General features: G+C 38.5%; 1 protein-coding gene across 1 annotated transcript in view; it reads left to right on the top strand.

Annotated features, from left to right (window-relative positions):
* The window catches only part of LRRC1 (leucine rich repeat containing 1), a 140,310-nt gene that overhangs the window by 25,445 nt on the left and 87,103 nt on the right, over nucleotides 1-27,762 (top strand). The window contains exon 2 of the mRNA XM_011981327.1: nucleotides 23,397-23,514. Within this exon, the coding sequence (XP_011836717.1) occupies nucleotides 23,397-23,514 (118 nt within the window). The remainder of the gene's footprint in view (nucleotides 1-23,396; nucleotides 23,515-27,762) is intronic.

Genomic DNA, 27,762 nt, shown 5'->3' with positions numbered 1-27,762 from the left:
TATGAACTGAATTGTTTTAGGTTCCACATGCTATAGGCATAATGGGTTAGGACATATGGTACTTGTCTTTCTGTGTTTTGTTTATTTTACTTAGCATACATAGTGTTCTCTTTGCTGCAGATTGCCTCAGTTTTTGTATCCCTAGAATCTAGGGTGATGTAGGTACTAAAAAAATGATTAAGCTACATCCTATGCATTTTAAGTTCATATCATTTAATTGCATAAGGCCAATGCCATGTGTGCTGTATGATCAACACTTTTTTTGAAATGTCTAAAAATATTTTAAAGAGCATTTTATATTTTGCATGTGTAATGTGTAATATATGGACATGGTAAGACATGAATACAGCACAAAAGATGCACATACAATGAAAAGTGGGTTTTCTTTACATCCCTTTCCCAAGTCTGTGCTTCCTTTCTAAGAAGAAGGCCACTCTTTTATTACCTTTGCATCTTTCCAGAGATGATCTGTATTAATGCTTATATACACACGCGCTGTCTTCTAAAAAAATCTGCCTTTGGGATGTAGGGCAATGGTAGACGTGTGAATAATATGGCTCTTTTGGAAGTCATTCTGGCCTTATCTATTAAAATTAAAAATCAAGCCTAATAATTCCAGTTCTGGCATTCTGTTTTATAAATAGAAATACCAGTGTATCAAGATAGAAATGGAAGAATTTTTGTATCAATAGTGCCTTTTTTTTTTTTGTGGTGGCAAAAAAGAAAGGAAAAAGAAAAAGGAAATACAGTGAATGCCTGTCAATGAAATTGTCGAATAAATTGTGGTACACACATACCATGACTATGGTGTAGTCCTTACAGAATTAAATAAAGTTTTATTATTTGTCACAGAAGAACTTTCTTGGTACATTTTTATATAAGAAAGGCAAGGCAGATAAGATTCCTTGAGATTGTTTTTACAAAACAATGCTAAATTCTGTATGTGACTGGATGTTTATGTATGATGGTATGAACATGGAGAAAGATAACAGGGGAAAGGAGTTAAGTAAAAAATGCATTCTAAATTAGAATTCTAAAAAATGTGCCCTTGAATCTTTTCCAGAATAGGCATCAAGGTAGTTGAAGTGATTTGCCAAATCTACTTCCTTTTACTTCTAGGAAATGGTGGTGGATACTTAACCTCATTTAATTTCATTTCATAAATGCTTTTATCTTTTGGGGTGTGAATTACTCAAGGCAGAGCATAGGAACTCATGTAGAGCAGCTAAATGCTTTGATACAATGAATGCTCCTTGGGTTTCAAGTTGTCAGGGAGGCACTGACCCTCATAAGAGTACAGGACTGTGGGGGTCACAGCACAGTTAACTGCACTGCAGGCTGAGAGACTGGAGAGGTGGTAGCACTGACCCATATGGGGGTGATCAGAGCCTAAGTTAAAGCTCTATGGGATTGGAAACTATAAATGCCAAGAGCTGTGGAAGAGAGAGAGGCAATTAAGGGTCAGATGATAACTTGAGTGTCTTGTCAGAAAGGTGAATTAAGTGGCAGAATGATGCAATGATGAAGGTTAAGAATAGGCATTTTGGAGAGAGGAAGTTCGGATATCTTTTCTGGGTTTACATCCTAACACAGCCCTTTGTTGCCCATCACATTTATCTTATGATCCTTATGATGTATGCTTCTGGCAGGTAGAATAGGGAGGAGGAGAAAATAAATGTTGTTTAAGGGGCTTGAAAAGCAGTTGAAGAAGACATTATGTTCCTACCCTCTTTTCACAGAAGTGCCTGAATACTTACTAAGTGAATACATAGTAAGCCCACGGGAAACACCTAAATTTCTGTTAGCAGAAACTTAAATTATTTAGTCTTGGATTGAGGAGGTACTTTTTCTGCTTGGACATCTGTAAAGGAGGAGAAAACCTCTGCTTTCTGGACCACAGGATTGTAAAGTCAATTGGAAAGGAAAGAGCACATTGAAGACTGTATATGTATTTGAAGGATGTATGCCGCCATCCTGTCCACCCATAAATTCACCCTTCTCTATTCTATATAAACTTATCTTCAGTTGAAGATTTTTTTCTAGTTCATTTATTTTGTCTGATTATGTTACTACAGAGATACCACATTTCACCAAAGTCCTTAAAATATGCTACCCCAAATGAGATTTATTAGCAAGGGCAGAGAACTGTCACTCCCCTCATCCTGGGCTTAATACTTCTATGAATGCAGTTCTAGAGCATGTGAATATGTATGTGTAATTATTGGATTCATATTGAGTTTCTAGTTCAGTTAGTATGTATAACTCTTGGATTCACTTTGACTTTCTAGTTAAATCCATCCCAGCATGTTCATGCATGCTGCCTTTGGGCCAGATCTCCATGATTCTGTACAGGACGTTAGGTTTTTTGGATTTAAATGCAAGATTTCACATTTCTCAGTTCTAAATTTAATTTCATTAGATTGGCACATTAGCTTCATTGCAACTGCCTTTCAAGAGATCTTTTTCCACTTGATTTTCATACAACTTACTGGCTAGTTTCAGGAACCCTGAAAATGAAATAAACATGTCATCCAGTGGAAAGAAATAAGAGCTGGAGATTGAATTCAGACTTCTGCCATTTGCTAGCTGTATACTCTTCAGCAAGTTAACTTCTTTGAGCTTCCATCCCCATATGCTTTCCTAGCTATGAAGTGGAAAAAAAAAATCTCTATTTCACAGGCTTGTTAAAAGGGTAAGGTAAGTCAGTGTGTGTACAGCATCTAGTATGGAGGTTTGCACATGGTAGGCACAGTGCTGGTCAATATCAGTAACTCAGATTCACAAGTTAAACTATGGAACAGTGTGAAGCCCTGAACCATACTCTCCAACAAGCAGATCATCAGGTCACAAGCCCACTAATCAGCATTCTGTGAATCGACTTTGATTGTTCAACAAGTTTTGAACCTCTCCGCCCCCATTTTATCCTTCAGCCCATGTTTCTCCATTGTGTTCAGGATACTGTAAGAGGGTTATCAGGTTATCACCTATCTTAGTGAATTCCAGATGTTCTGTTTAAGGACATAGGAAATTATTTGTGATGTAATATATGTAATAAGATATTGAAGTCTGTTAGAAAAATGGGAACATTTTTCTTTCTTTAGTTTACTGGTATTTGAAGTATTTGAAGTGTACATGTAGTAAAATTAAAACTTGGTAAATATTTTTAAAAAGTGAAGCAGATATGACTAGGGGAAAAAAGAACAGGGCCACACACTAGAATGTCAATACTTACTATGGGGACAATATGGGCTACTACTGTAGTACTCCACAGTGCCAGCGACATAGGAGGATCTCAAGAACCTGTTGACTTATTTCTTCTCTATTCAGGTACCACAGCTTGTTCTCTCTTTATTATTCCAGAGAGCACTTATGAATATGTCACTTACACTATGCTTTCTTTGAAAAATTGAAAGCAAAAAATTATTTTTTTCCTTTCCTTTATGCCTGTTGTAATATGCAGGGTTCATTGTTCAGCTCTCACTGCAGAAAAGCATTTGTGCTAATGCTTACATGATTTGAATGCTCTGTGGGTTCTCATGTGTCCACCTTGGATTTTGAGCAACTTGCCTTGCTAGCATCTGCTTTCTCTCTAAGGACAGAGCTGTGTATGACTTTTCTGGGCCCTAGCATAGGCACTTTGCCTTTATGGTCTCCTTTCTCCATTAAAAAAATCTATAGGTTATATTTTATTACTGCACTAGTCAAATATTCTTTTTACATATTATTATATTTATTTTTCTTTTGATTTCAAAAGAAATGAAAACATTTTTTGAAGACCCTGAAAAGTGTCATGGGCCCTCAGCACTGTGCCTTCTCTGCCTAATGGCTAAGTCACCTGGCTCAGGGACTCAGGAGTGCCTGTCACGGAGGGCCTCCTCTGCACACTGAGGCGTGCATGATTTATGATGGCAGTGCTTCTCTGTTTTTATCCTCATTTGCTCTTAGAATATTGGATGATCATGATTATTATCTGAGAAGTAATCACTTGCGTTTCTCCTCTTAATACATTTTCTCTTGTCCCCTTCCCAGATTATTGTTCTCTGGTAGCCTTCCTCAGATTCTTAGAACTCCTGCACTATGAAAGATGGCTTTAAGGGAATTTTTTTTCGGCAACTGCTTTGTACCATTTACAGATGCAACATTGTGAGACTGACTTTGGAAAGGACCTGAAGGTTAATGCTTTGCCTTCTAATGCTAGTAATGCTAGGTTTTTTTTTTTTTTTTTTCCTTTTCTTTTTGTTTGTTTCTCTTTTTTTGTTTAGTGTGGTGAGGTTGTTATGTTCTTTTGATTTTTGAATGGGATCAGTCAAAAGCATTTAGGCATTGTCCGTGGTGATTTTGAAATAAAACTTGTTAAAGAAAATATAATTACTGTACTTGTCACGTGCTGAGAGACAGTTTCTCTTTGTTGTTACCCTAGCTGTGTATTTCTAGGTCCTGTAAGAATAGCTCCTCCAGTGTTAAAGTGTCTGGTGGCTAGAAGGGAGTACAGATCCTTGACAAGAAGAACATAGCAATCGAGGGAGGAAAATTGCAGAGGAGTTGGGGAGGATACAGCAGTAGCAAAAGCTCAGATGCCAGGGAGAGACCAAGGAACATGGTTTATACTTGCTTCTTTACTGTTTAAGCAGATGGGCAACTCTGAAATAAAGGTCCACATGAAGCCAGAGAAAGTAAATTTTAATGAAATACACCCTTGGAAGGGAGGAGGTCAGGGAGAAGTAATACAAGGTTTATTCCATCAACGTTGCTATAGCCTAACCCAGGAGGATAGCTTTAGCATTTTGAGAGCCAGGAAAGTTGCTGGCATTTCCATTGTCTTCATAAGTTGTTGGCATTTCCATTGTCTTCATAAATAAGTGACTTGAAGCAGTGAAAGCATGTCTTACTAAAGGTTGTTGGGGAGGGTCAGTTTTCCAGTGCTCATATAGTTGCTGGGCTTTAGGCCAGGCCCTGATAAATGTGTGGACAATGAAGTGGTTGGTTCACGTTTTGACTGTGGTTCATGCGGGATTACCAGACAAATGGCCACCTCATCTGTCACTGGCAAAAAATTGAAATCTCACTGACTGTAACTAAATTCTCTCTCACTCAATTGTTTCCCGCTCTTGGTCCTGTTGGAATATGCTCCTTCATAATGTGGGGGAAGAATAGCTACATAAAGAATTCAGTCTCTGTGACTGTTTACAGACATTTAACCTTGATGTATATTCTTGGGAGATGTAGGCATATTCCCATGAGTGAGGAAGGCTGAGTCCAGTTAAGGTGCGAGCCCTCCCGTGTCCTGGAAAGTGTCATCAGAGCAAATGCTGTCATATGATACCATCCTTGTGGCTCTTCCAGCTGAGCCATCACTAATACGCAAAAATAGCTTGGATGCTTGGACACATCTCCCAACTTTAAGCTATTAGGGTTTTCAAAATTCTCCAGGTCCCTTGATCCTCACTGTGACTCTGGAGTGTAAGTTTTGGGTAGGCTGCTATTGGTCTGAGCCTTTCACTCAGACATGTCATTACCAGTCACATTGCTATTCTTGTCTGTGAGACTTGTTTTTTAAATTTAAAAAGAAAATAAGCTCCTATTAGTGTGGACTATATTGATAGGAATCAAAATTTCATATTTAAAAGTTCTTTGTAACTCATGAGGGGAGTACGTGAACTCCCTTATTAAAGAACTTTTCTCCATTCTGTAGGTTGTCTGTTTACTGTGTTAATAGTTTCTTTTGCTGTGCAGAGGCTGTTTAGTTTAATGAGATACCGTTTGTCAATTTTTGCTTTTGTCACAGTTACTTTTGGTGTCTTGGTCATGAAATCTTTGCCTGTTCCTATGTCCAGAATGGTATTGCTGAGGTTGTCTTCCAGTTAACTTGAATTTTGGATGCTGTTTTATGACCCCAGAAAACCTGAAGTTTGCTTTTCTGCTTCATGCAAATGCTGTACTTGGTGCTAATTATAGGCCAAAATGCGTATCAGGTGCTGTTATCTAGGAACCTTGGTAAATTTTGAGTAGGAAGAGGGGAATGTGCATGGAAACTGAACTTGCAGAATCCTAGGGTCAAGAAGGTAGTTTGTAGATCAACCATCCAGTTTTTCAGTTCCTTTGATAAAACCATACTAAGGGGTCACCTGGCCGGTACTTGAATGGGGAATTCACTGTATCCCCAGAGGACCCTGACATTTTAGCTCACTGTGTAGGGGAACATTTTTCTTTCTTTAGTTTTCTGGTATTTGGCCATGCCAAGCAAGTCTAATTCTTTCACCATGTGACAGACTTTACATATTCAAAGGACATTTGATGTTCCCTGCAAATCTTCTCTTCCATATCTCATCATAGCCTTGCTGTCCAGGTGTGTTCCGGCGTGTGTTTCAGTGTCCTCTGCACTATTTAGTCTTGCCGGTAAACCATGCATAGGGAGAGAGAACTGAATTTTTCTTTGAAATTTTGTTCATGTGTTTTTTAGGTATACTTCATAATGGCAGTAGGTTCCAGGTATTGACTATGTAATGATGGAGGTATGCACTTTGGATGTTCTTGTAGGTCTATGCAAAGGAATAAATCTTTGAAAAGTGACCAAGTTATCAAATTTGCCTGTCTTGCCTTAAAGATGTAGTTGTGTAAGAGCCTGCTAATGTGGGCAGTGGTCAGTCCTGCTAGACCAAGGAGCCTGGGTGCCATGTCAGCCCCTCCCTCTCATGTTCTACTGCCACTGTTTTGAAAGTTAACACTGGGAATTGGCAGAGAAGTCATTGGTATGGGAAATAAGGGATTTTATAAACATTATAAGTGTGCTTTGGGTTCCTGGAGTTGTAGAATCAGGGAAAGGGGCCATCTCCAAAGTTGGTAGTGCCTCCCAGACTTGGCTGCTCATGAGAGTCACTGGAGAACTTTGTAAACTGCAATGCATTGCCTCACTGCAGACCTACTGAGTAAACTCTGAGGGTGAGGCCCAGGAGTCTGATGATAACGCAGCAGATTAAGAACTGGTTTGCAGGCATTAAGTGGGGAACAGGTGATGGTCCAGCTTTTAGAGCCACAGACTAGGTAATCTTTAAGCTACTCTCTGGTTCTGAAATTACAATTTTTATATCCTTTTGATTGTTCTTTATGCTGTCTTTTTATGGTGTGTGCTTTTTTATTGCCTTCTTTTTCTGTTGCTGTGTTCTTTCACTTTCCTTCTCTGGTTATTATTGGCTTGTTTTACCCATTTGAGTCACTTACTGGCTGAGTGTCCTCAAAGATTTTTCAAGCAGAGGAATGGCATGATCACAGTTTTCATTCTTGTCCTTGCTGGCCTATGATGACCATTTTTTTCCCGTTTTTCTAGTGTGTCTAGAAAGAACACACTAGATCAGAGCATCCTTTTGCTAGGGCTTCCACCTACTCCTGCTAGCACTCTGCCTACACATGGGCTTGCTGAGGCATGATCTTTATGTCTCTTCCACATATCTTTTTTTTTTTTTTTTTTTTTGGACTCCTGATCACAGCTGTCCGGGCGTTGCTTTTGAAATGGATCTGAATTTTTAATTTTAACCCTAAAGAGGCCATGCCTTCTTACAACCCAGAGCCTAAGTTTGGTTTGTGTTAATAGAGGAACCTCCCCAGTCTTTCCAAGCCAGCTTGAAATAATAAAGGATGTCTCACTGCACCCTCCAAGAGAGACCACAAAAAGAGAACAAAGAGCCCCTATTACTCTCCATTGATAACATATTAAAAGCTTGTATTTGATAAGGTGCCCTGTTCTGAAGGTGCCCATGTACAGTCAGGCTCCAGCATTCATGTCCATATCATCTTTGAACTGTTTCTCAGTTAGCAAATCTTTACTCAACTCAGAGCAGCTGTAGGACAAGTATTTGGGAAAAGGGGGATATCTTCTTTTATGCAAATGTCAAGAGTGATTGACTTTTTTCATCATCTTAACCCATAGTTCCTCAACCTTATTTTCATTAGATCCCCCTCCGTGCCTCTTTAGACATACATTTTGTAATCTCCCCTTCGATTATGAAATCTTAACACCACTGATAAACTATATATCTGCATATATACTGTGGCCCTTTGAACAAACACAAACATTGTAATAGCTGAGACTTTTTTTTTTTTTTTAACACTCTTCCTCCCCCCGTTAGTTTCCCTTTCCTGGGTGACTATAGATGCCTCTATTGTAAATGTATGTTTTAACCCACCTGCCCAACCCTGGCCCAACTTGCATAAGGTATATTTAAGCCAAGTGATTCTAATGTGCATCCAGGCTTAGGACCCAGTGATCTTACCTACTGTTTCCAAAACCTGACTTGATCATAAAAGTTAACTGGGAACATTTGTTAAACAATCATATTCCCAAACCCTTGTGCCTGGAGATTATGCACTAAGAATTCATATGCTTAACAATTGCCTCAGTAATTCTTAAAATGTGGCAGATTTGGTTCTTTCTGTTCGGACCCAAAAGCTGCTCTCTCTGCCCATTTTCCAGCCTAGAGTTTATGAGGGTGGGGAATGAAGTTGCTTACAAAGCATATATATATTCTAAATATCCTGAGTTGGAGCTTAAAATGAAACCGAATAAACACTTTCACACATACAAAAAACCAAAACCCAAAAAACAACAACAAAAAAAACCCGTTGAAATAGTGTCATGTTACTTCACTGGACAACTGGCCTTGAATATCTATTGAGTAGAACTGTAGCAGGTATTCTGAGGGATGCCTTAGTGTGTATAATATGGTTTATTACTACAGGGGGCTCATTAATCTCTTGAAGGAGCAGAGACAAAATGCATTGGAGAATCACCTTAATTTTGCCCAGGTAATTGGGTAAAGGCCTCAGAGAGGTCATGGCATTTGAGAATGAGTAAAATGCTGCTAGCTGGCGAAAGGTTGTTAGGAACAGGAAAGGCATAATGAATAATGAATGATTCACTGGTGCCAGAACATGGGGTGCATGGGCCTATGGGTGTGGGAAGTGAAGTCAGAAAGGTCACGGATATTTGTGGGACAGAAGTTAGAAAGGACACTAGACTTGAAGCCAGAGAGGTTTGTTGAAGGTGTGGCTCTGATACCTTCCATGCCTTGTCTCTCAAAGTTCAATTTGTGATAATGATTGCTCACTGGGCAGTTGTGTTGGTAGCATAAGATATGAGCAAGCATTTTATAAGCTCTCAAAACCTACAGAAATGTTGATGGTGTTATTTATGTGCAGGTCATGAGGGCCCTGAGTATGGAGCTGAGGAGCTTGTGCGTTGTTCTATAACTAGTAGATAGCCATTGGAAAGCTTTGAGAAGGCCTGTTTATGCTGCATTAGGGACTGAGCAGACGTTTACAGGCTTACTTAAAGACTTAATCACAATCTGTAATGGTCTCATGCATGAGGAAGTGCATTCTGAACTTCTAGCTCTGACCTACAAATGGATGTTTGGAATAGAACCCATTGGAGAGTTGGCGGCCCTTAGTTCAAAGGCCAGAAAAAAAAAAAAAAGAAAATGGGTAATTTGTCTTACCTGCTTTCCTTTCTTTTCATAATTAGAGAATAGAGAATTACAGGCTGTTGATGCTGGAAAGGAGGACAGAGGTCTAGTTGAGTTCATTTACCATCTTGGGTGCTCAAAGCTTTGCTATTAGTTATTCACAGGGCTAGGACCTGGGAGCCCTGTCACAGGGCAGCACCCATCTGGTTCTGAGCCAGGCAGGCTAATGCTGGAGGGGCTGGCCTAGCCAGGCTTGTCTCCATTTTCCAATGTGTACAACTGTTTCTCCTGGGCAGGATCTAGGCCTCCTCTCTTGCCCTGTGTTCCTTTTATGCACAGTTTAGGTCCACCCTTCATTCAGTGTTGACTGACTTTGCACTGTCTAAGTTGCTGAGCCTCCCTGAACTCCTTCCGTTCCTTTCATGTATGTTTTAGCTCACTTGTTGCTTTGGTTTGATGATGAGTATGAAAAACATTTTTAAAAATTTACATGCCATGTTTGGATAGTAGCTTGAATACTTGGTAGATTGGGTTGCTGGACTTGTTAATTAGTCCTGAGACCCTTTAAACATTTGGTCCCTGCGGTCTGTCGATTTCTGCGTACAGTATCTTTTTGTTTGTGGTCCTTCTCTGTTTTTGAAAATGAAAGAAGTCTTAAAATGTGTTGGCATGATTCTTGTTTAGCACTTAGCCTCATCCTACCAGTATACTCCAAGGGCAACAAGGTGTTATCATTAGATCTAGTATTTTTGCTCTTGAAAAGTTTGGTGACTTGGATATATAGGAAGATGTGGTATGTGGTGGGTTTAATAGTAATAATTAAGGCTAACATATATTAAGCATTTCTCATATGCCACATACTATCCTGAAAACCTGTATTCACTGTATTAAGTAACTTGTATGAGGTCACACAAACAGCCAGTAAATTGTTGGGGAGTTGGGATTATAGAGTTTGGGCTCCACAGTGCACCTTCTTTGCCTTGGTCTTCATAGTAGAGATGCTGGGACTGTGAACATGAGTCTGAATGCTGGCGCAGACACATCGATGTAATCTGGACCCAGGCATGTAATCTCTCTGTGCTTTAGTTGGATCATTTGTGAAATCAGAGTAACTGCCTGGCTCAGGGTTGTTTTTAGGGTTCAATGAGATTATGTATGTAGAGCCCCTGGCCTAATGTCTGGCACTTGAGAGGCATTTCTCATTATTTTGGAGATGTTCTTGTAAAAAGTAATGTTGTAAACTTTTTGAAATTGGACTTTCAAAATCTGTCTAGTAATAAATCATTTTAATGTTAAATTGCTGTCACTCACGCATATGAGATATTCTTCATTAAAAGAAATCTTTGCTGAATCATGGGCCTGGAATATCAGGCTGTGGAAAGTGCTTTCCAGAGAGAAAAGGGGCCCATGGTACCAGGACACGGTATCTCCCTGGTTGGTGCTAATGATATGCTATAGTGAGTCATGACTTGGGTGATCTTGTTTCCTTTTATTATACAAATCTGGGTAAAAAGATGGACTCTTAGCTAGGAGTAGGAACCTGGAGAAGTGGTAGCAAAGAAGCTGTTGGGACACTGAGCTACCTCAGAAAATTGTCCTGGGAGCTTACCAAGAACAGATTGTGCCCTTTGGTCTGAACACCTGGGAGATGTTGCTTGCTTCCTGGTGAAGGAATGCTGTTGCTCTTAACACTTTACTTTGGGATTATGATTGGGAGTTTCCTACAGAATTCCTGCATTCCTCTTTTCTTGAATATTCTTTTTGGTTGCATGTCACAAAGAGAGGTTTCTGACTCAGAGAACCCTTGAGGTGATGTGCTGAACAAAGCACTTACTAGATGGTGTTTCTGCAGAGGAACCAACTGGTCAGCAAATACAAGCACACTGCCAGAGTGTATTTTAAGAGCTGAGTTGCAATGAAAGAACTGTGTCCTTAGATACTGTGGTAGTGAGATGGCTCATTGGGTGGCCTGCGGGTCACTACCCAACATTTCTGCACATTCTTACATTAGACAAAGGCCAGGAATGTTAGTTCCATGGCTTACCTAGGTTGTTGGTAAACAGTAGAAATAAAATGTAAAGACTGTCTGTCAAAAAGAGCAGTTTTTAAAGTGGCTCTGAAGGAGCTTTGCCTTTTCTTGTCACAAAGAAAGCAGACTTGTTAGACGTTAACATCTCATCGGATGTAACTTCAGGACATGGGAGCTGAGTAGAATTTGTTGGATACTAATGGTCTGCCTTGTTCCTTAAACAGTAGGGGGATTCAAAAACTTTGCAGTTAGGCCTTGTCTCTGTGGTTCTTCATCTGGATTAATATTAGAATTTAATATTTAAATTCTGTTTGTGGAGCCAAAATGTGGTGATCAGCATGAGATCTGTTTTGTGTTTGCATAACTGTTTGTGAGTTGCTAGGGAATATACTCTCAGTTTTTTCCATCTTGCCTTTTTACTTAACTATTATGGTAAACCAGTAGAAAACTGTGTGAATTTAGTGTGTGTGAGAAGTTTAAATGTAAGAGAACATTTATTTTCAAGGTACAAGACTGCCTTTTACAGGAGCTGTAAACACTTCGGGTTTTGCCATTATCTTCAATGGCATTATTCAATAATGCCATTATTGCAGTTAAAATTGTGTGATTTTATTATGTTGGTGCAAAAGTAATTACGGTTTTTGCCATTCAATGGCATTATTCAATATTCCATGGCATTATTCAAAAATTATTGAATAATTATTGAATAATGCCATTGAAGATAATGGCAAAAACTGTACTTACTTTTGCACCAACATAATAAAATCACACAATTTTAATCTTAAATTTTGATTATGGAAATACCACAATATATGTTGTAGCTTACGTATATTTAGAATATGTTACAAGATGTTTGGAGGCAAGTTAAGCCCTTTTCCACTGTTAAATTCTACAGTGGTTATAATTAGATCGTTATGTTTCTAAATACCTGAAATCTGGTTAGGGCCTAACAACCTGAACAAATGGCATTAAACAGTCAATCCGGTTCACATGACTTCTTTGTAAACGCAAAAAGCTAAGTTGCATATTTAAATTGTTTGGAATCCTGTGGGATTTCAGTATGTACGCATCTGATGCTTGGGTTATTTGTTCTCCTAGTGTTTGCTGTATTCTATTGCTTGACCATACCCTGCCGCCCCTTTTGGAAAAGTGCTTTGGCATTCCTTGAAACAAAGTTTCCAGAATAAATATAGCGATATCATGGTTACCATTGCTGGGCTTAATCCGTCTTGCAGTTTGTTAAGAGATGAATTCTTGGCTGCATTAAGTTGTATTAACTGGTTAGTCAGGTCCCTCCCTGACCCTTCAAGATCTCCTGATAATGGTTTAAAACAGTTAGGTCATCTTCAGCGTTACTCAGAGTAAGAGATAAAGTCCTTTTCTTTCCTCCATTACTTACAATTTGTATGCACTCAAAGTGCCATTAAATGTTGTCTTAGAAAGTTATGGGCCATTCTTGAGTGATTGTAATCTGTCAACTCATTAATTTTTGAAGTACTATGTCAATGCCTGAGTCTTCCATTTCTTGCTTGCTGTCCAGAAACATCAAACTTTGGCTAGGGGCGGTATCAGCGTATTGCTTAAGGAGATTAAAAACATTAACTAAGGTATTCTGTCATGGATAATAGGTAATCCTAAAGTATTCTGTCATCCATGATCAGGACTTATTAGTGTTGCCTATGTGAGTTTTTTTTTTTGCTCGGCCTGTCACTTCAGAAGGTACTCCGAGTGCTGATTTTAATGTTGGTGTATTTGCTGAGAAAATTCAGAAAGAATCTTCCTAATGCAGTTCCTCTGAACAATCCGTTCTTATTTGATGCCTCATAGGAATCTTTGATCCTATTGGTATGATGTGACTGACCATAAAATAGCCTAATTGGGTTTTGTTTTTTTCTCAGAAGAAGCATAACAGATACAGTTTATGATGACAAGAGCCGTTTGTTATCCATTTATGGCAGTTTGTGCCTCATTATGATTTTCATTTTCCACCTTATATTTTAATTATTGATCCACCTGTCCTGTGTCATTTCCTGGATGTCCTTTAGGAATAAGGACTACTTCTTATTTGAAATCTCTTTCGTTTTCAAACCTTGCACATAGTAGACACAGTATGTATGTAGTGCTTGTTGTTACTATTAGCTTGGATAAATTGTATTGAATCCATGGCACAATGCCCACTAAACAAAATTTTATTCCATTTGAGTCATGTAATGCTTTCCTGAGTACAATGTGTGAAAAATGCAACCTTATTGAGAATCCCACGTCAAAATATAAAGAACACTTTAATAAACTTTATTGGATATCTGTTTGACTGCTTGTTGAAAGAACCTTTTTCTTTTCTGTATGTAAACAGATTATATCCCCCTCTTTTCAAGTTTTACTTGATGATACATTTGGTTAAAATGTGCAGGAAAAACAACTCTTTCTAGATGAGTAGAATCTTTGATTTTCTGTGGCACAAAATATCAATCCCAAGAAGTTGAATGATCCTCCGTCATCTGGCCTAAGTTCTTTTTTTCTCAGCAGATTTACCTTTTTAAAACAGTTTTTCCCCCTAAAATTTCTATTACATTTTTTAATAAAATAGGACTTATGCTGTACACGTATACAATTTTACATATCTTTTTTCACTTAACCTTTAAACACAGTGTTTATTATATTATTAAATATTCTCCGGAAACATGATTTTTAATGGCCATATAATACTTCATTGTATGCATTTGCCATCCTGTGTTTAATCATTCCCCTATTGTTAGTTTCAGTTCGGTATCTTTTTTCTCTCGTCATAGTTGATCTTTCCCTCTGCAGTACCAACCCTGCTCGGTCCAGCTCTCATCAGTTCTCCATCTGCGCCATCAGTCTGGTCCTCCCATGTCAACAGCTCATCCCTTCAGTCAAGTTACCAGTAAAGTAATGCTGCCCTGATCCATTTTACTTTTAGCAAAAGCTTCTTTTCTCCAAGTGATTGCAGTTGCCACTACTAGTCTGATCCACCCTTCTGATCATAGCGCAATACAGAAAACATGCCTGGTTTCTTGGTTTTCAAAGTGATTCACCTTTGAGCTGTTTTAATTATGGGGGTCACCCTTGGGACATTTATATCTTTGTGTAGGATCATTAATGGTGACAGCTTAATAATGCGTGAAAACACCTTGGAAACATTAAAATATACCATCAAATGAGGGGATAAATTTATTAGGGGGGGCCAGAAAAATTAGAGAAAGATTTTGAATAAATATTTTGAGCAAAATAAATGTAAGCATCTTTATTATACGTGCTCAAGCACACACGTACTAACACTCAGTGGAAACTAATTTGCTTCTCTGAAATTTGGTCATGCAAGGAAAGGAGTCAGCACTCTTTTCTTTGTTGCATAAAGAAAAGGGTACTTGTGCCTCTGAAACATGAACCTATTAAAAATTCTATTTTAGAGCAGGACAGGCTTTTTTTCCCCCTGTGATCTATTTCATGTATTTGTCTTCTGGGCAAATAGATGGGCAGGGAAAAATATCTCTTCAGATTATAGAAGAAATGGTTAGTTTTATTTAGAGATTAAACCCTTTATCTTATTTCATATTTATTGTCTGTCACCTGGCCTATTAGTACATGAATATAAACTTTCTATTTTTTGAATCAGTATTTCAAATTCTTAAGTATTTGTGATTCTCTTGAATTCCATTCTGTGTCTGTGAAAATTGTTTAGCATTAATAAAATTCTAATTCCCAGTTGAACAGTGTCATCTTTTTGAGTTTCTCCAGGACTGTCCTGCTGCTCTGTGATACCTCCCCCTTTGCCTTCAGAAACTAGACCTAGCTGAGCCTTTTTTCTTTGTATGCCCTTTTGCTGTATCATATTATAAACTTGTATCAAATTTTGTCTTCTGCTTTCCCTGTTTCTTTCAGCCTTCCCTTGCCCAAGGCTTTATCTGGATGTTTGTTTTGTCTCTGTGCCCCTGATCCTCTAGAAGTTGATTCATTCTTATCTGTCTAGATTTCTTGCATGTCTACTCTCTCCGTCTGGATTGGATTGGCAGCAACCCCACTTATGTGCTTTCACATGTAGGTTTCATTAGCGTGCTCTTTTCTTCCGCTCACAACTTGTCAATCAAGATGGAATCTGACAGCATTGGTAATTTTAGTAGTTATTTCTTTCCTAGCTTACCCTCCCACCTCCACCTCCAGCATGACTTAGTTTTGGTTAGCTGATTAGAATGTAGTTTCACACCAGTGTTTTTTGTTTACCAGGTAGTTATCTAAGGATTTCTACTGTGTGATCTTCCAGCATGGCTCTGTTTAGGAATTTTTCCTAAAGAATATTATTAACTGGTGTGCAGTATCAGGGAAGCCAGTAAAGTTACTGGACTTCAGTTTCCTTATCTGTTAACTAGAGATAGAAAACAAAACAAAACAAAACAAAACTCTACCTCACTTGGTTATAGGGATTCAGTTAAATAAAAGTATCTGTGCCTGTAATCCTAGCACTTTGGGAGGCCGAGGCAGGTGGATCACAAGGTCAGGAGATTGAGACCATCCTGGCTAACATGGTGAAACCCCATCTCTACCAAAAATACAAAAAATTAGCCGGGCGTGGTGGCTGGCACCTGTAGTTGCAGCTACTCAGGAGGCTGAGGCAGGAGAATGGTGTGAACCTGGGAGGCGGAGCTTGCAGTGAGTGAGCCGAGATCGTGCCACTGCATTCCAGCCTGGGCAACAGAGCGAGACTCTGTCTCAAAATAAATAAATAAATAAATAAATAAATAAATAAATAAATAAAAGTATCTGTGTATCCCCAGCCCAGTCTTTTCTTACTAATAGGAAGTCCTTCTTCATTCATATCTACCAATTCTGTGCATTTTTTGACATCTTTATTAAGATATAATTCACATACCATACAATTCACCCCAAGTGTGCAATTCACTGGTTTTTAATAAAGTCACAGTTGTGCAACTGTGTTGTGCAACTATTCTAAATATATTCTAAATAGTTGTGCAAATATTCTAAAATTACCGCAATCAATTTTAGAATATTTTCATCACCCAAAAGAAACCCCATATCCATTAGCAGTCATTTTCCATTTCCTAGGCAATCGCTAATCTACTTTCTGTAATTTTGTGCATTTTAACTTCATGCTTAATGTTATATTGTGTGCTAACAGGATTTTCATTTTTCTTTTGGCACATGGAAAGTATTTTGAAATGCAATTCTACAATTTTTAGAGCTACAAAGAGCCCTTTATCATTTAATACTTATTTTTTTCACAAGAAAACAACAGGACCAGAGAAGTTAAGTGATTCACCCAGGGATATTCCTATTCCACACCTCTACCAAACACACTGACAAAAAGTGTGTCATTCACACTTATTTAATATTTATAAGTGTTTGCTAAAACCCTTTCAAACTCAAATTCTGGGTGTGAGATATGATTGTTTGAATTCTCTGCTTTAACCAAAGTAGTTATTTCACTATTCTGTGAATCTTTCTTGACCTTTTCTGTCTATATCCTTTTTATATATATAGAATCTTAGCCAAAGTTTATTCAGTATATTATTTTCTCTTCTAATTTGCTTTAGAAAAGTCATTACTCTGTAATCAATCATAGCATTTTGTACATAATGTACCCAGTTTTCATGTGTGTTCTGTGGCATATCTGAGGTTTCTACCTCATTTAATCTACCAATTTTTTCCCACCCTCTCCCTCTTTTTAATGTGATTTTTGCCATTCCTTCCATCTATAAATGAAGATGATTTCTCTGCTCCCTTAAATATGGGCTGACTTTGTGACTTGCTTTGACCAATGGAATGTGGCAGGAAGGATAGCATCATGCAAATTTCAAGCTTAGGCCCCAAGAGTCCTTTCAGCTTCTGCCATTGCCCTTTTTGAATGCTCTCTGAGAGCTTCATATAAGGAAGCCACTCTAGCTTAAGGGAGGAGGAGGGAGAGAGGCCTTGTGGAGCACAGAGGAGCTCTAGCTGACAGCTGGCACTAACTGCTAGACATAGGAGTGAGGCCAGTGTGGATCTTCCAGCCTTTCTGACACTAGCCAAATGTGGATGCGTGAGTCCACATGAGAGCGGCAGCGCAACTGCCTCACCAACTCACAGAAACGTGAAACATAAAAAAAATCCATATAGTTTTGAGCCACCGAGTTTGGGATGGTTTGTTAATGCAGTGAAAGCTAACTTACATGTGTAGGTGTCAGCACTGTGGCAACCTTGAGATGATTAAAGAGTGTAATCCATGTGAAGTGTTTAGCTTCCTGCCAAACATAGAGTGTCCCTCAGTAGAGGTTAACTGCTGTATTATTATCATTATCGTTGTTTTGGTTATAATGTTCACTTCTCCCTCCTCCTCCTCTAGATCTAATGCCATTGCTCTTTAATATTGTTAACTTTGATGAATTAAGTAATTGGGCGTCCTTGGTGCTAATTGGTATTTTCCTTCCTGATTAGTAAGTAGTCTAAAACTTTAAAAAGTTTTTTTATTGTGAAATAAAACACATTTATAGAAAAGAACTTAAAGCATAAATTTATAGCTTACAGCAAATTATAAAGTGAACATCTGTCACTGCCATTCAGGTTAAGAAACTGAACATTACCATGACTCCAAAAACTTGTATCAAATTATGTATTCTGCTTCCATTGCATGCTTTTCCTGATCATAATCCTCCCTCTTATATCTAGAGGTATCCACTAACCTGATTTTATAAGAATCACTCTTTGCTTATCTTTTTGGGTTTTATTACCTCTGTATGCATCTGTAAAATTAGTTCAGGTGATTTATTCAGCATATAAATGAAATAATATAATACACATTCTTGAGTGCCTGGCTTTATTCACTGAACATTATCTCTAAGATTCATCTATATCATGACTAACAGTAAGCTTTCATTTTCATTGCTGTGTAGAATTTCATTGTAATAATGTATAATACCTCTATCAGATCTACTATTTATGGGTGTTTGGGTTTTTACAGTTTTGGGGTATTATAAATAATTTTTTCAAGCACATTTTGTATATGTATTCTGGAAAAATATATGTGAGAGTTTTTTTTAAAAGATCTATACCTAGTATAATTTCTGGGTAACAAAGTCACAGTCACTTTTTGCAAGTCTCACAGAAAAAAACAATGTCAGATGACACAAATGATGTATATTGTGCATTTTACCTTGAGATTAGAACCGTTGGTTTACAACCACATACAAGTGGTTGACCAAAAAGGCAGTCTAGGTTGATGGGAACAGAAGTGGGGATGGGATGAGAGTTATGTAAGATGAAAAGGGGTCAAGATTTATGTGATAGGTTAGAATGTCTCCAGGAAGGAAATCTGTGAGTAAATTTTGTGTCATTATAGTTAGGAGTCCCACAGTTTTTCAGGAATTAATAGCATTCTTTACACTAGTTGTTCTCCATGTGAATCTGTAACAATGGTTTATGTTTTCTCTATATTACGGAGAAGTTTGGGCAGCTGGGGGACAATTGACTGATCCTTGGCCAAATGATAATAAAAGGGGACACAGCTCTTCTAGGACTGAGATTTTCATTGTCCCTTTCTAAAAAGCAGAAGGGAGGTACTAACACTCTACCAAAAAAGAAGGAAAAGAATCTTGTCAGAAATGGAGAATGGGAGAACATTTATCCAAATTAAAGGCTGTATCTACTGAAAGCAATGGTGGCTATAAGAAGATGGGTGTAGCATAACAACCCGAGGCAGTTTGGGTTCCTTTGCATATAATTGTACAGAATGTGCTCTAAGTGGGTTAGTGAGCTATAATCAAACATGGTAGAGTTGAAGAACGGTCTCTGTGTGTTCTGTCACATGGTTGCACTGCACTGAGGCGTCCTGCCAAGACAGCTACAGGAATTGTTTTTCATGTGCTCTGGCTGATCTCAAAGGCAAGGCAGAAGGGTTGATAGCTTAGTGAGTTATTTTTCCTGACTCTCTGAGGAAGTTGAATATTTGGGAATTTAATACAGTTTCGCTGGCTTGTGTTGATCTTTGGATACCATATTAAGATCACATCAGGATAATGAGAGAAGGATTAAGGAACTACTGGTTTCATTTGGGATCATGTCAGAGAGGGTTGTTTTTACATCTGGCAGGTACTTCCCAAGTTGAATAAAGTAGTATTTGTGACAGACTGTAGTGGAGGATGCTGGTAACATGCAGAACCAAACCTTAAATTTGCGTGCTATTATGACTTCTATTGGATGTGAAGATTTGTAGGTTATCGTTTCCACAGATGTAAAGTGAACTTATTATTCACTGTACATCTAAGTACCTTATTGTCTTGATTTCTTGTCTTATTTCTGAATGGTCCCAGAGTGTATGGAAATGGTGATGGGTTTTGTAGTTTTGCTATTATGCCTTTCCTGGAAAACAAAGTGAGCTTTTCATGCTTGAGTAAACACATTGATGTATTATGAAACTGTCAGACTCTGAACAATTGGCATAAGCTCAATTATTCAAATATGTGACTCTATTGAATGGCTTTTATGCTGGCTGATGCTTTAGTACAGGCAGTATAAAGACGTTTTAATATCTTTCCTTAAGAAATTAAATCTCAACTGCATGAGTAAAGAAATCCAAAGGATTAGTCCTTTAGTTGAGCACTTTCCTCATTATCTTGTATAGCTAATTGGTAGCATTCATTTACTGAGATTTATAGTTCATTTTATTTTTTTTTAAATATGGTTTTTAAATTAAAAAGTCATTCATGCATTATCCTTGTCACCTAACATAACTGCTTTTTTCTTCTTTGTTCTCTTCCTGTCAGTCCACATGCACATATGCTTTTTAAATGTAGTGTAGCTGCAATTTTGTTTTCTTTTTTAGTTATATTTGCATGGTAAATCTTTTTCAAGTTCTGTGGTCTTTATAATATTTATTTTTATTGTTGCATAATATTGAATTATTTAATAATATGCAATCATTTTTCTTCTTTGAAATGTATGTTTTCTAGTTTTTATTTTTACACATAATAGTGCAAAGATGTATTTGTGCATTATTTTCAGTTATGAGGACAGATGCCCAGAAGTATTTCAGTGGACTTGAAAAGATTTTTTTCTTTTATGTATTGCTCAATTGCTTTCCAAGAGGCAATTGTATGATTATATAAATATGCAATCTTTTATACCAACCCAAAAAAGAAAGATGAAGACTATTAAATGTTAGCATCCTACAAAATTAACATTTGGAGCATCCTGTAATCTTAGTAGAGGCTTCTTCATTTGTAAATTCAATTTCCATTTTTAGCAGAGTAATGTATGCAAATAGTTTAAAAAATCTAATAAGCTGTTTAGTGTGACAATGAAAAACAGCAGCCTCTTGCCTCCTTCCCCACTCCAGTTTCCGGCTTTTGACTCTTTCTGCGAATATTTGCCTCCATATTGCTAAATGACTTACTTTTGCGGCTTGATTTTTTTTCCTCTTTGAGTTATTTATGGATTTCTTTTTATGGAAGACGAGGCTTTAGTTCTTACAGTTTCTTTCCCATTCTCAATATTGACATAACATAAATTTTGGTTTTACCAATATAGATACTATAATGTTATGACTGTAAGTATTGTTCATAATCAGATTTTATATTATATGTTCTTTCACTTTATATTTTCCCTGGAATTAATAACCCTCTTTCCTTTTGCTTGCTTTGTTCTCTCTATGCCTATTTCTGATTTATCACCAAACATTCTGAAAGAGTTGTAAATCTCCTTTGATGCTTCCAAACATATCAGATAATTCCTCAGGTGTGTTTTTATTTTTTTTTTCAAAACTTCCCTCTGGGAGCTGTCATATTTTGCTCCAGTGTAGATGGTTTGCTCTTGGGGCCTGTTGTTCAAGCTACATCTTGAAATTCCCTTAATGATTTTATCCTGGGAATTTCCTTTACCTTTCTCTGTTTTGTTGATTCTGTTTCCTGGATCTCAGGTTGTTTTTCTTTTAAGTTTATTTACATATTTTGATGGAGTCCTGAGAAAGGTACAAGGAAACTAAACTTTTTGATACCATGTGTGACTGAAATGTTTTTATTATGTAATCATACTTAATTGATAGTTTGGCTGGGTATACAATTTTAGGTTGGGAATAATGATTTTTTAGGAATTTTGAAGGCATTGCTTCATTGCCCACTTACTTTCAAGATTCCTTTTGAGTCCAGTGCCATTCTGATACCCAATTCTTCATTATGATCTTTTTCTTTTATTTCCTGTCTCTGGAAGCTTTTAGAATCTAATTTCTGGAGTATTCCTTGATATGTACTTTTTTATTCATTCGTTTTATTGGTTGCATGGTGGGTCCTCTCAAACCAGAAAAAGCATGTCCTGCAGTTCCCTGTATTTCTCTCTTTGAACTGTGAATTACTTTGTAGTACCTTGTGAACTGGTCCATTCATTTTCCTCTCTTTTTTTCTTCCATTTTCCCATCTTTTCAACTTTTTATTCCACCTTCTGAGGACTTTACTCACTTTATTTTTCACCTCTTTTATGGGATTCTTTTATCAATGCTACAGTATTTTTCACTTTCTGAAAGCTTGTTTCTAGTTCTTCTAATTACGCTTTTTATGGTGTTGTGTTGCTTCATCTGTGATTTCTCTGAGGATATTAATTATATTTTGGTTGAGGAAGTATTTTTTCTGCTCCCTGCATCATGTTTGTTTCCTCTGAGATGTGGGGTGTGTGTGTGTGTGTGTGTGTGTGTGTGTGTGTGTGTGCACATTCTCTTTCTTGCATGTGGCAGTGGAGATCAGGGGAGGTGGGCCTGTTTGGAAGCTCCATGTGTTGGTGAGGCATATAACCTGAAGCTTCTCTATAGGAAGATTGGTGTCTGCAAGTCTGTGCTCATGCCCAGGAGCCGGGCTGCGGGGAGAAGAGAGGGTGGGATCTTACTGGCCAGGCTTTGACTCAGTCCCCTGTTTTTAGCAGGGTTACGTTACCCCTGCCCTCAGCTGTGCTTAGCTGTGTTTGGACTTACGTCTTCTGGAGAGGAAATTTCCAGGCTCCTGCCTGGCTCTGCAGGGTAGAGAAGAGAATATGGCAGTTTAATTGTTCTTTATATAAATTTTCAATCAGTTCTCCTTTCCTCAGAGGTACATGGACCTAGTTTCTTATTGGCTACTCACCCCACAGGCTTAAATTCCAGCTTTGTTTCGATTTGTTGGTTGGTTACCATTCATTCCTCTGTTTTCTAGCTTAAAGGATTTTGTTGCATATCTAGTTTGCTTTTTGTACTCTTTCATTTTTTGTCTTCATGGGCTTATTTCACATTATATTTATGTTCATGTGAATTCTTTTGGTGTCATTTTAATACAGTTTTTAAAAAGTGTGGGGAAAGAACACATACTCAGTCTGCCGTGGTTGATGGAAGTATCCAGTGCAGACTTTTTAGATTGGTCATATATATATATTTTGCCGGCACACATTTGTGGGATATTTATTATACTTTCTGATATATGATAATTTCTTTAAAAAATGTCTTTTAAAATATTTTTAAATATTTTAACATTTAAATATTTAAAAATATTTTTTAAATGCATTTTTACTTGTCTGTTTTTACGTGTCTATTTAGCATTGCAGATTTAATGTCAGTTTTCATAAGTCAATATTTATGTCTACTGGATAGCTTAAAGGAGTGACTGTTCTTCTCATTAAGTTGCTCATTAATTTTTAAAAACCTTTTATTTTGAAATAATTGTAGATGGATAGGAATTTCAAAAATAGTACTGAGAGGTTCCTTATACTTAGTTTTTCCCAGTGGTAGCATCTTCACAACTACAGTACAGCCATCAAAGTTAGGAAATTGATGTTGCTACAATCTTCATTAGTTTTTAAAAAACATTGTTTTACATTTCATAGTAGCCCAAAAGTTTATGATACAAACACATGTGAAATCTATGTTAAACTCTTTTGTCTTTCAGCAATTTTTCCAGCTAGTCAAATTACGAAAGCTTGGACTTAGTGATAATGAAATTCAGCGGCTCCCTCCAGAAATAGCAAACTTCATGCAGCTGGTGGAACTAGACGTGTCTCGAAATGGTAAGAAAGATTCCACTTGGGTTGGCCATTTATCTCTTCAGATGCTGGGAGTGTTTTTAGTAAATACAGCTAGATAAATATTATTGGAGGTGCTTTCCCTGATAGTCATGGGAAAACTGTATGATTCTTGGGGTGAAATTAATGCCATTTTTGAATAGATCAGTTAACTTATAGGCATTTTCCAAAAAAAAAATTTCATAACACAAGTTTTGGAGACAGCTTTCTCCAAATAAGTTCAATCTGATTCCTAGAGTTAGAGAGTGGGCTGGGAAATCATTTAACCTTGTCCACTTATTTTGCTGAACATGATACTGAGGACTGGTGGCACGGTTCTTGTCCAGTGCTTGGGTGCTGCTGTGGCAAGGGAAACCTGCCCTGCGGAAGGGTTGGTTCCTCTTGGCTGTGTCTCTGTTGCTTGGTATACTCTCCCTGTAGTGAACAGACCTGCTTGCGTTCAGGCATCTTCTGTCTTCATTTGTTTCTAATTAGGCTGCTGGTGGTTTTGCCCACTTCAATTTGTGTGGTATATTTGTGAGTTGATTTTTATTTTCAGATCCCACTATTGATTCATTTTTATTGAACATTTGAATAGAGCATCCTAATAGATACCCCAATGGGATACTCAAATGCCTTTCATTTTTAAATGGGTACCTTGGTTTAACCCTGAGTTTTATACCACTTAGAGGGCTTCCCACATGGGCTGGTATTGCTCCTTGTTATAGCATATTTGATTTATTAAATTAAAGTAGCAGCTCCCAGTGGTCCTATCTACTGATGGAATTCAGTTCTTGTAAGGACCCTGGTATAATTTCCTCACGATAGTCTCAAATATGGTCTGAATTATTTATTGAAAAGGTAATTCCTTTATTTATCTCCTATTACATCCCTGATTTATTTTGTGTTTTGCTTTTGCTTTCCTACAAAAATCTGTAGGTTTCTTCTGAATCGATTATCTTTAGGTCTGTGTATTTCTGTCTGATATTTTTGACAAAAACCCCAGGTCCCAGACATAGTATTCTTTTGTGGATCATTGTTATAATGCAGCAGTCAGTACTTGGTCGGAAATATGGTGAAGAAAAAATGATTCCTCCTTTCTGCCAACTTCTAATAGGTTTTAAATTGCTGTTATCTATTACATTCCATAAATTAGAAACTGTCTTCTGGCTTAGCCATGTGATCATGACATACTTTTATTTTGCATGAAAATTATTTCTTACTTTGAAGGTACTAGAAAAAGTAAAACAAAACAAAACTTTTTTTTGGGAGAGTGTCTTGTTTTAGATGGCTTATTTGGTTGCAGGGAACCCAGATCTACCTAGGTAAAGTGGATTTGATTGTACGGAAGCAGAGGGTGGAGGGAATTAACATATACCAAAAGCAGTGGCACCAAGCTTGCATTTGACACTATCTTGAGGGTTTCATGGCCTCTCTTTTCCAGTGTGTCTGCGTCTGTTTGTGGGTTCTCTGTTCTTCCCTCCTCAGTGACCTGCTCTGTTGTAACTGGCTTGTGGTGACCTCTTTTTTGTGATTTCTTTTTACGTACAGTTTGGCTTTTGCCCCTGCTGCAGCATTTGTTTGCCAGTGAAGGATTTCTCAGTGAAGAAGGGTTGATCCAACTTATCTTTTTATGCCAACTGTAAGACATAGAGTACAGGTCAGGTTACCAGCCACCCTGAAGGTTGGCTGCCCTGGGAGGTGGATGGCAACCAGTACAAAGCATGGCCCTGCCCTCAGCTCAGAAGGTGTTGATGAGCAGCTTCGCTTACGCTGGAGTATGGGGTGGGGTGGGCATGTGGGGTCTGGCCAGGCCAGAATTGCCTCAGAAACTAGCCTGTATAATATTTACCCAAAGTATATGTGATTGAAATGATTCTCTTGTCTTAGCAGTTATCTAAGTTATAAACAATGACTAGCTATTAACTCTGCAAGGAAGCAGTGACTTTGTAAAATGGTCACAGAAATCACAAAATCTGAAGAAATACGTAGCAATTTTGAAATGGGGATTAGAGATAAACAGAAATACTTAAGAAAGATGAAAAGTTTTGGCTCTCACTCTTTGAGAGGAAGGAAACCATACAGCTCAAAAGTTCCCAGTCCCGTAATTAACTCTAATAGGATGCTCAGTGGAAAGTCAGAACTGGTCAGCCGCCAGTTTTACCAGTTCCCACATCAGCTCTTTCAAACACTTGTAACTAGAAAGTAGGGCTCCATGCATCTTCCCATGTGTCCGCTTTTACCTTCCAGCACGTTGATAAAAGAAGCTAGTCTTTCACTGAAGGCAGTATCAGAACACAAAAATGTTTCTGCTCCTTGAGACACCTACACTGCTTTTTTTAATTTTATTTTTTCCCTCAGTTTCAACCTTTCCTTCTGCAAGTGTTCGAGTTTTGTGAAGGATCCTGCAGAACATTCACCTTCTTACCCAGCTCTCTTAGAAATGCTGAGAGGGAGTTAACTGTTCCCTTCCCTTCTTGGCAGGGCCTGGCTCTGGCTCAGTAGCATGATGTGTGTGGTGGATGTGGGGGTAGAGGGGAAGACAGCATGGAAGGCTCGGGGCTTTCCCGGAGGTTGTTAAAAGAAAGAATGAACCTGGGCTGGGTGCAGTGGTTCACGCCTGTAACCCAGCACTTTGGGAGGCCAAGGCGGGGGGATCACGAGGTCAGGAGTTCGAGACCAGCCTGAGCAACGTGGTGAAACTCCGACTCTACTAAAAATACAAAAGTTAGCCAGGCTTGGTGGCACGCGCCTGTAATTACAGCTACTCAGGAGGTTGGGGCAGGAGACTCGCTTGAACTTGGGAGGTGGAGGTTGCAGTGAGCCAAGATCGTGCCATTGCACTCTAGCCTGGGCAACAGAGCAAGACTGTCTCAAACAAACAAACAAACAAACAAACAAACAAAAGAAAGAATGAATCAGTGCAGATGACAAAGCAGAAGAACAAGGTCACTATTTACTGTAACCAACAGGTATAGGGGTCTTAGGCCATTTCTTGGTCTGGCAGATCTCAGTATGCTTCCTGTCATTTTTTGGACAGATAAAATCATATCAATCTGAATACCCTAGGCAAGTGAGTAGGCAAATAAAAGTCACAAAGCCTGCAGCTGGAGAGTTAGTGTAAGAACCTGACTTTGTACAGGTGCAGACATTTGTGAGGGTTTGTGACTGGTGCCTGGAGGCCTGTGTGGGCCTCTGGTCTTCTGTTGCCCCACCTGACAGTGCCCACTTTCGGATCAGAGGCTGTTCCTTTGGGTCCCTGCCCAGCCTCAGTGGTTTGTAGCAGGGTTATAACCAGGGCTGGCCACAGTCATGATAGGACCTTCCTTAGTTCTTGATTTTGCATTGCTTTGACCAGGGAGGAGACAGTCCATTGGATTAGTGCTTGTCATACTTCAGTGTGCAAGGAATTATCTGAGACTCTTGTTAAAATGAAGATTCTGATGCAGTAGGTCCAGAGTGGGTCTGAAGATTCTGCATTGCTAAGAAGCTCCCAGGGAATGCCAACTCTGCTGGTCCCCAGCCACACCAAGAAGGATCTTAGACATCACCACCTGCAGGCTTGCTGCTAACTTTCCTTCAGCAGCTTCCTGTGGTTAGGAGCCCACATTCACTCCCTTCAGGTACCCTTGCACCCTCCCATGGAAGGTGGGAGATCTTCCGGTCATTCCTGGTTAAAGGGTAAGATGCTAGAGCTGACTTTAGCTCAAATTTGCTTTGATTCTAAAAGCAAAACTAGACCTTTCCGGATGTTTCCTTGCTCAAGTGAGGAGAAAACTCAGGTTTTGTGTTTCTCTTTAAAGAGGTTTGTAAATGAAGAGAGAAGTTTTTACAGTCTCATTTTCTGGGCCAAGAAGAACTGCCAAGACCTTCAAACACTGACTTTTGTGGCTTTGTTTTCTGACATTTCAGGAGCAAAGTCAAGGGAATTGTGTGCTGTGTTGGAAAAGAGAAGCATGAGTTTAGGGAAAAAGAGGGCAGTGCTTATGGATTATCTAAACTGCAAGGATTTTTTTTTTTTTTTTTTTTTTCCTGAGGGACAAGTAGAGAGCTTTGGGGTGAGCACAGTGCATATGATCTCTTCCCCAGAATGACTAGATGTGCTCAGCAGAGAGGACCCTGGCTCGGAGCCCTGGCTCTGCTGTCAGCACGCGGTCGACTTTGGGCAGGCACCTTCTGATACCGCTGGGCCTTGTTTTGAGGAGTGGGATAAAACCCTGCTCCCTGTATGTGCCCAGTGAGAGTCGAGGAAAG

This window comes from Mandrillus leucophaeus, unplaced genomic scaffold (assembly GCF_000951045.1).
Source record: "Mandrillus leucophaeus isolate KB7577 unplaced genomic scaffold, Mleu.le_1.0 Scaffold223, whole genome shotgun sequence".
Lineage (NCBI taxonomy): Eukaryota > Metazoa > Chordata > Mammalia > Primates > Cercopithecidae > Mandrillus > Mandrillus leucophaeus.
The sequence above is the reverse complement of the archived record's forward strand: the minus strand, read 5'-3'. Positions and strand labels throughout refer to the sequence as shown.